The sequence below is a fragment of the Hemitrygon akajei genome, chromosome 27, assembly GCF_048418815.1.
Source record: "Hemitrygon akajei chromosome 27, sHemAka1.3, whole genome shotgun sequence".
Taxonomy (NCBI): Eukaryota; Metazoa; Chordata; class Chondrichthyes; order Myliobatiformes; family Dasyatidae; genus Hemitrygon; species Hemitrygon akajei.
The window spans coordinates 44,070,558-44,079,341 of record NC_133150.1 but is presented as its reverse complement, the minus strand read 5'-3'; the positions used below and the strand labels follow the sequence as shown (position 1 = coordinate 44,079,341).

The window sequence follows — 8,784 nt, the reverse complement described above, 5'->3', positions numbered from 1 at the left end:
GCAACGCTTTACAAAGCTAACTGTAAATTAGGGATCGATTTCCCCCATTGTCTGTAAGGAGTTTGTACATTCTCCCTGTGACCATGTGGATTTCTTCCCAGTGCTCTGGTTTCCTCCCACATTCCAAAGACTTTTGCCTAGGGTCAGTAATTTGTGGGCATGCTATATTGGCACCAGAAGTGTAGCGATACTTTCAGGCTGCATTGCACAATCCTCGCTGATTTGACTTGACACAAATGACAGATTTCCCTGCATATGAGAAAGTCTGCGGATGCTGGAAATCCAAAGCAACACACATAAAGTGCTGGAGGAACTCAGCAGGTCAGGCAGCATCTGTGGAAGTGAATAAACAGTCAATGTTTAAATTTACTCTGGTCTTTGAACTTAGTTGGATGTCACAAAATTAGGAGAGACATAGACATCATAGCCAGTCAATGACGCCATCCTCCATTCTTTGTCAGGTCTCACTGATGTAGAGGAGGCCTCAATAGGAAAACCAGATACAATAAATGACTGTGGTGGATTCACAAGTAAAGGGCTACGTCACCTGGAACTACCTCACCTGGAAGGGCTGTATAGGTCTCAGTCATTTGATAAAACAGTTCTTAATCTAATTTCTGATTGTGTTATCTGTGATAAGACTTTAATTCCACAGCACTTAACATACTTTATTATAAATCAACTTCTATATTGAAGGGTGTCCTGAATAGAATGTGTTTTATCAAAGATAAACTGATCACGAGGACAATTATATTTACTTCTCATGTGGAATGATTGTATCTGTGTCCATGTGACAATGATTCCTTGAGTATAAATATTAGGGCTCAGAAGCCCGATGTCAGATTCTGAAAGGAATCCAATCGATTCAACATGAAGTGGTTACTCCTTGCCTTTGTATGCATCCAGCTCTCTGATGCCGTCATCAGGTAGGATCATTTTAACCAAATCTTAATGCTTTTGGCAATTAATTTTTCTCCACAAGGAACAATAACAGATGCTGACATTCTTAAATCATTTCCCACTTTACAGAGTTCCTTTACGTAAAGGAAAATCTGCCCGAGATGTTCTTCGGGAGAAGGGATTGTTGGAAGATTTCCTCAAGAAACATCCATATGATCCCTGCACAAAGTTCAAAGGTGCTTGTTCCATTGAAACTTTGGCATCAGAGGAGCCTATGACCAACTACATGGATGTAAGTAATCCTTGACTGCTATGATCTGAAATGTGGGGTGAAGGAACTCTTGACATTCTTAATGAAAATGGTGTAACATTTCTATTGTTTTTAGAGCGAGTTCCTATTTGAAGAGAAGAACAGGAGGTGCAGAAGGAATAGTCCCTTCAGAATGCTGATGGGGGAGCAGTGGTGGGGAGATGAGTCCAGTGGTGGAATCCTGTAGAGTCTGATAGAAATGATGGGGTATGATCCATTGAATGTGGAAGCTAGTCAGGTGGGGGGTGGGGACAAGAGGAACCCTATTCCAGTTCCTGCTGGGAAAAGAGTTGGTGTGATAAGAAGTGGAAAATTGGTAACACGGTGAATTGGTTTCCGATTAGTAAAATTCCACCTATCACCTCCCAGCTTCTTATTTCATCCCGCTCATACACCCACCCACAGTTCTTCCCTCTTACCTGGACGTACGTATCAGCTGCTAGTTTGTACTCCAGCCTCTCTTACTTCTGTCTTCTTCCCCTTTCCTCTCCAGTCTTTATGAAGGCAATCACACTTAATCTGAGTAACCAAGGACATCTTGTTTTTGCCGACAGCTGTCATACTACGGAGCCATCAGCATCGGTAACCCCCCACAGAGCTTCACTGTCGTCTTTGATACTGGCTCATCCAACCTCTGGGTCCCATCAGTCTACTGCAGCCAGACACCATGCGGTAAGAAAATATAACATTGATATTAACATATTTATCAGTTCTGACACTGAGGTAGGGCCCTCTGGAGTGTTAGAGAATAGAGGGACCTAGAGATACAAGTACATGTATCCCTGAATGTGGTGTCACAGGTAGACATTGTGGTGAAGAAGGGTTTTGGCATTCTGGCCTTCATCAGTCAGGGTATTGGGTATAGAAGATCAGATGATGCTGAGGCCACAGCTGGAATATTGTGTACAGGTTTGATCATCTCTCTACAGGAAAGATGTTGTTAAGCTGGAAAGCGTGTGAAAGGGAATTATGAGGACATTGCTGGGACTCGATGTACATTATATGTTAAATGAATGTCGCACCATTGAAACAGATGTTGAATTGTTTTGCTTCCATCAATGACACAGTCCATGGACGTGCAGCAGACAGCCTGCAAGTGTTGTCTTGCTTCTGCCCCCAGTGTAGCGTGACCTCAACTTTGTCTCCCTCATGTCTTTGGAATGTGGGTGGAAACTGGGGCTCTGGTCTGGTGAGGGGTAGAATGTTTGCAACTTGGCTGAAGGGGAAATCTCGGAGTCTGCCAGCCCTGCGATGCTTGGTGTGCTTTTGACGAGTCTTAGGGAACTATTGACCGGGGTTTGTTTGGCACAGGGTGATATATTGAAACTTTTTGTTTCATTGATGAAATGGATGTTTCTTTGCAGTGAAGCACCACAGATTCAACCCATCCCAGTCCTCAACCTTCCGCACGAATAATAAGTATCTGTCCATCACGTATGGGACAGGAAGTATGACCGGTTTTCTGGGATATGATACTCTGAGAGTAAGTGAACTCTTCACCCTCATAACTCAAACCACAGTGATACCTCTACTGCAAAACTCAGAGATCCAAACTGATACAACATTCTCAATATTATTGAAGACTATTTAATACTTCTTATTTAATTTCACTCATATATATATATATACATACATACACACACTATATATGTATGTATTTACTGTAATCTGTAGTTTGTCTCTCTATTATTGTACAGCAAACTCAAAGTTAACAAATTTAACGACATATCAGAATCAGAATCAGAGTTAATATCACCGACATATGTTATGAAAATTGTTCAGTTTACAGAGGTAGTGCAACGAAATACATGATGAATAAATATGGAGAGACAGAACTGTGTTACTCTAAGTATATATATATATGTTTATTAATTTTAATCAGAAATAAGTAATACAACATAAGAGAATAAAAAATGTACACACTTAAAATCCTGGGGGAACTCAGCAGGCCAGGCAGCATCTAGGGAATAGGGTACAGTTGATATTTTGGGCCAAAAACCATGCTGAACATGTATCAGTTCAGCATGAATCGTCCTTTAGTCTTTCTCAACACCCTCTAGATTCTAGCTCTTGAATAATTTATAGTGACCAATTAACCAATCAATCAGCATGTCTTTGGGGAATGAGAGAAAATCAGATCAGACAGAAAGAACCCACCTGATCACAGGGGATGATCTACAAACTCCATGCGGGAAATACCAGAGGACGGGTTTGAACCTGGGTCACTGGCATTGTGAGGCAGCAGCTCCATGAGCTGTGCCCATGTGCGGCCTGACAGGATAAATATCTGATTAATTTCTCTTTAAATCTGTCTGACCAGCTTTCTAACCTTGTGATCAATGGACAAGAGTTTGGATTAAGTGAGACCGAACCCGGCGGTTTCTTCTCCTACTGTAATTTCGACGGTATTTTGGGCTTGGGCTATCCATCACTTGCGGCAGAAGGAGCCACTACAGTGTTCGACAACATAATGTCTCAGCATCTGGTTTCACAGCCACTCTTTTCTGTCTACTTGACAAGGTTAGCACTTTGTAACTCCTTCCTTCACTACCGGAGGATCTGTAATGTGACATGTTAATTTGGTTGGTACCAACATCACTTCTTCTTCTGACGATTCTGGTTATTTATTTTAGTTCAATGGGATTCTAGGAATTAAATCGAGAATATAAAATAGGGATGATGTTGAAAACTTAAAAAGCAGATTACTGGGTCCGGTCCAACATGTCAGGTCAGGGCTGATGACGTTAATTGAACTGGAAGTTGAAGACATTTTGGTCTCCAGTCAGATAAAGATGTCCATCATTCTCAGAGTTTTATTGTTACTTCAGCTTGGACAACTCATTTAATGTCTAGAGTGACTTGAATACGTGGATAGGAAAGGCTTAGGAAGACATGGAACAGACGGGGGCAAGTGGGATTGGTGTAAATGGTGAGCATGGATGAGTTGGAGTAAAAGCCCCTTTTCCATGCTGTGTGACTCTATAAATGCATGTTTTTGTTGCAATTTTAATGAAATTATTCCTTTAAAGATTTAAAGATTAGCTTTATTTTTTGCATGTATATTGAAACTTGCTGATGTGTTTCAGGGATGTGCTGGGGACAGCCTGAGAGTGCCACCTCACTTCTGGTGTCTACACATCGTGCCTACAACTTACTAACCAAAATCTGTACATCTTTTGAGCGTTTAAATCTGAGATATTCTTATTTAACGTTGTTTTCCAGGACAAATGGTGAATCTGGAAGTGAAGTCCTTTTTGGTGGAATTGACTCAAGCCGCTACACTGGCCCAATCTACTGGGTCCCTGTTACCCAGGAGGCCTATTGGCAAATTGAGATCCAGAGGTAAGTGGTATCTCCATCTGCGGTATTCTCTCACTGATCAGCCATTGATGATTAACTTTCAGTGAGTTGAACCAGTTATATAGTTAGAATTTATAGAGAAAACAATTGTTAGAGTCATGATGAGGCTACAGTGTGGATGGAGGAGCAACTCCTGATATTCCATCTGGGCAGCCTCCTCTCTGCTGGCATGAACATTGATTTTTCTAACTTCCGATAATTTTTCCCCATTCCCCTTCTCTCTTTATCCATTACCTGTTCTGGGTCCCCTCTCACCCCTTCTCCTCTCCTTACATCTCGCAAGTCATCTCTCATCCTCCGTTGGTCCAAAGAGAAAATCCCTAGCTCACTCAACCTACCTCATGAGATATGCTCTCTAATCCAGGCAACATCCTGGTAAATCTCCTCTGCACACTTTCTAAAACTTCCTCATCTTTCCTATAATGAGGCAATGAGAACTAAACACAATAGTCCAAGTACAATCGAACTAGATATAAGGAATACTTCAGCTTGATGACGAGATTTTCCAAATTATTTTCTTGAATTTCGGACTCAATTCTGAACTGCTTCTACAACCCATACACGCAACTTCAAGAACTCCTAAACTCATATTCTCAGTTTTAGTTATTTTAATTGGCACAATTTGTCATTTTTGCACATTGATTGTTTGTCAGTCTTTGCTTATTGATAGCTTTCATAATATCTATTGTGTTTCTTTATTTGTCTGTCATTGAATCTCAGGGTAGTACAGTACAGGGTGACATATACATTCTTTGATAATAAGTTTAATTTGACTCTGATTTTGGCAATAAATCCAAATCAGCATTTTAGGCTAACATTATGATGTTTCTCCCTCAGAGTGACAGTCAACGGCCAGATTGTGGCTTGCTCTCAAGGTTGCCCTGGCATCGTTGATACTGGAACTTCTCTTATCGCTGTTGGCGGAAATTACATCGGCAATATTCAGCAAAGCATTGGAGCAACTCCAAATTATTATGGCCAGGTAGGGGCTGATTGTCCAGTGGTCTGTGCTCAGATGGCAGCTGTAAATTCAGTATACAGACAGCACATTGAGTTACTGAAATGATCTGTCATGCCAGCAGCAGTGATTGTGCAAAGAATGTGCTCAGTGAGAAATGGCTAGGATTACCATCTCCATTCACAATGTAACAACCACGAATCGCTGGATGAACTCAGCAGGCCAGGCAGTTTCTATAGAAAAGAATAAACAGTCAATGTTTCATCAGGCCTGGAAAGAAAGAGAAGTTAGAGTAAGAAGGTGGGGGAGAGGGACGGAAGAGGCACAAGGTGATAGGTGAAATTGGTGGGAGAGGGGTGAAATAAAGAGATGGGAAGTTGATTGGAGAAAGAGATAAAGGGCCGGAGAAGGGGGAATCTGATAGAAGAGGACAGAAAACCATGGAAGAAGGTGAAGGGGAAGAACAGGAAAGGGAGATGATGGACAGGTAAGGAGATCAGGTGCAAGAGGGAAACAGGAATGAGGAATGGTGAAGGAGTGGTGTGTGGGTGGGGCAATTTCCAGAAGTGTGAGAAATCAGTGTTCATGCCATCAGGTTGGAGGCTATCCAGATGGAATATAAGCTGTTGCTCCTCCGACTGATTGTGGCCTCATCGCGACAGAAGAGGAAGGAGGCCATGGATTGTGTTTTATCATCATTGTACATTCAACCTTTCTCTATTAGTTGTAAAAGCATTAAAGCATGGAAATACACATTGGGTCAGGCAGCATCTGTGGAGAGAGAAATAAAGAAAAGAGAGTCTTTAGATGCTGAAAATCCTGATGAAGGGTCTTTGCCTGAAACATCAACTGTTCATTCCTCTGCATAGACCCTGCCTGACCAGTTGAGTTCCTCCAGCATTTATAGTGAGGGAGAATTAAAATAGTGATACACGTTGATGACTTTACATCAGAAGTGGCCAGTTTTGGAAAGTCTGTCGATCAGAAATGACTGATTTCACCAATGATTTCTGAGGACTGTAACAAACCTAATTATTAGATGATGTGGTCTTACTAATGTAAGATCAGAGAAAACAAAGTCAGAGTAGGAATGGGATGGAAATTTAAAATAACAACTTTCTTGGAAGTTAGGGTCATCCCTGTGGTTTGAATTAAGGTGCTATGCAAAGTGGCTACCCTATCTGCCTCTGGTTTCTCTGGTGGAGGTGAGGCCACAGAATGAACACCCAATGCGCTAAATTTAAAAAGAAGTGTGGCGAGGATGTTTTCAATAGTGAGAGAGTCTAGGACCAGAGAACACAGCCTCAGAATAGAAGGATATCCTGTTAGAACTGTTATGAAGAGGCATTTCTTTAGCCAGAGGGTGATGTATCAGTGGAAGTTGTTGCCAAAGTTGGCTGTGGAGTCCATGTCAGTGAATATATTTAAAGCAGTGTAGACAGTTTCTTGATTAAGGGGAAGGCAGACAAATGGGGTTGCGAGGGAATGTAAGTCAGCTATGATGAAAAGGCAGAGAAGACTGGATGGGTTGAATGGCTCAGTTCTGCTCCTATGTCTGATGGTCTAAATATTGTTGCTCTTCTTTCACAGTACACCATAAATTGCAACAATATTGGCAATATGCCTGATGTGGTCTTCACCATCAATGGATATGACTTCACTCTCCCTGCCTCAGCCTACACACTGAAGGTACGTGATTCATCAAACATATGGGGGATGAGAATTTCAAGGGATGCATTCATTAACTTTGCACGGTTTAATGACACATGTTATAATGATCATTTATTGAGTGGACACTTGACCTGGTGTTAATTGCTCTCCATTTCCTTCCAGACCAGTTACTCTAACACGGTCAGCTGCGACAGTGGATTTAGCGGCACTGGTGGAAACCTCTGGATTTTGGGAGATGTCTTCATTAGAGAATATTACTCCATCTTCGACAGAGGAAACAACCGAGTGGGATTGGCTAAGGCCATCTAACCTGCCCCTCAATATTCCCATTGAAGGTCCATCCCAGTTCAAATTTGCAGGTTGACTTAAGCCATCTCATTTGTCATCTGACCATACAGTATCAAAGATCAGGGTGTCACTTTCAGAATCCTGAAGGTGAAGCCACCGTATTGAATGCTGGGTTTTTACTTAAAGGAAAATGCAAAAAGAGGGGTAACTGAAATAAGTGCCTGGCCAGGATGGGATTTTAAAGGACCAATCTATGAATTTTGGGTCTGGACTGGATATGCAAATATTGAGATCATGTAATTATGTAATCTCTTCTCAGATTGCCTAGCACCTTTCCTCTCTTCTTTCCTGATTTCCCTCTTCAGCTGTGGTTTCCAGTGCTTCACTCCTGAACCATTCTCATGGAGTGAAATCTGGTTCGATGTAAACGTGAGCTGAACATCACACAGCCTACTGTTCTATCCTGTGGGATATATCTATAAATAGTTCATAAAAATGTTGAATAAACTTTAATCATGAGATGCATATTACAAGAATTCCAGTTCCTTTTTCTTTGAATGAGTGTGTGTGTGTGTGTGTGTGTGTGTGTGTGTGTGTGTGTGTGTGTGTGTGTGTGTGTGTGTGTGTGTGTGTGTGATTGTATGTGTGTGTGTGTGTGTGAGTGTGAGTGTGTGTGTGTTTAAAGTCAAGTCAATTCTATTGTCATTTAACTATGGACTTGTATACTGTCAAGAGAGACAATGTTTCTCTGAACCAGGGTGTAAAGCACTGTAGTACATATTACACACAGTAACTTATGAAAGTATGAATGAAATCTACAGATGGATTACACACAAATAAACAATGCAAAGTGCATAAACTAAATGTTGTAAGTTACAGAACAGATGAACCAGTGACATTTTGAATGCAATGCATGAGGGAGTTCAGAAAGCTAATGTCCTGAGGGAAGAAATTGTTCCCATCCTGACCGTTGTTGTTTTAATGTATCGGTGTCTCTTGCTTGATGGTAGAAAGTCAAACAGGGTGCTGGATGATGGGTGGGATCCTTGATAGTACGAAGGGCCCTTTGTACGTAGCGCTTCTGATAAATGTATCGGATGGATGGTAGGGAGACCTCTGAATGGTGCTCCAATAAAATTCCTTTAAGATGGGGAAGTGGCGGACCATCACTGCCCTCAATCTCCTTAGGAAATCGAGATTCTGCTGTGCATTCTTCTTCAGGGACATGTTATTAAGGGACCAGGTGATGTTATCCTTGATATGAATGGCGTGATTATCTCCTCCCTAGGGGAGCCAT

The 8,784-nt window shown here is 41.6% G+C and overlaps 1 protein-coding gene across 1 annotated transcript; it reads left to right on the top strand.

Moving 5' to 3' along the window:
• The first annotated feature begins 795 nt into the window (after positions 1 to 795).
• Positions 796 to 8,012, top strand: LOC140717324 (pepsin A-like). Its single transcript, XM_073030798.1, has 9 exons — positions 796 to 926; positions 1,030 to 1,192; positions 1,765 to 1,882; positions 2,575 to 2,693; positions 3,531 to 3,730; positions 4,433 to 4,552; positions 5,408 to 5,552; positions 7,119 to 7,217; positions 7,362 to 8,012. Exons 1-9 carry the CDS (start codon positions 871 to 873, stop codon positions 7,506 to 7,508), a joined length of 1,167 nt encoding a protein of 388 aa, XP_072886899.1. The 5' UTR covers positions 796 to 870; the 3' UTR covers positions 7,509 to 8,012.
• Positions 8,013 to 8,784: the final 772 nt, after the last annotated feature.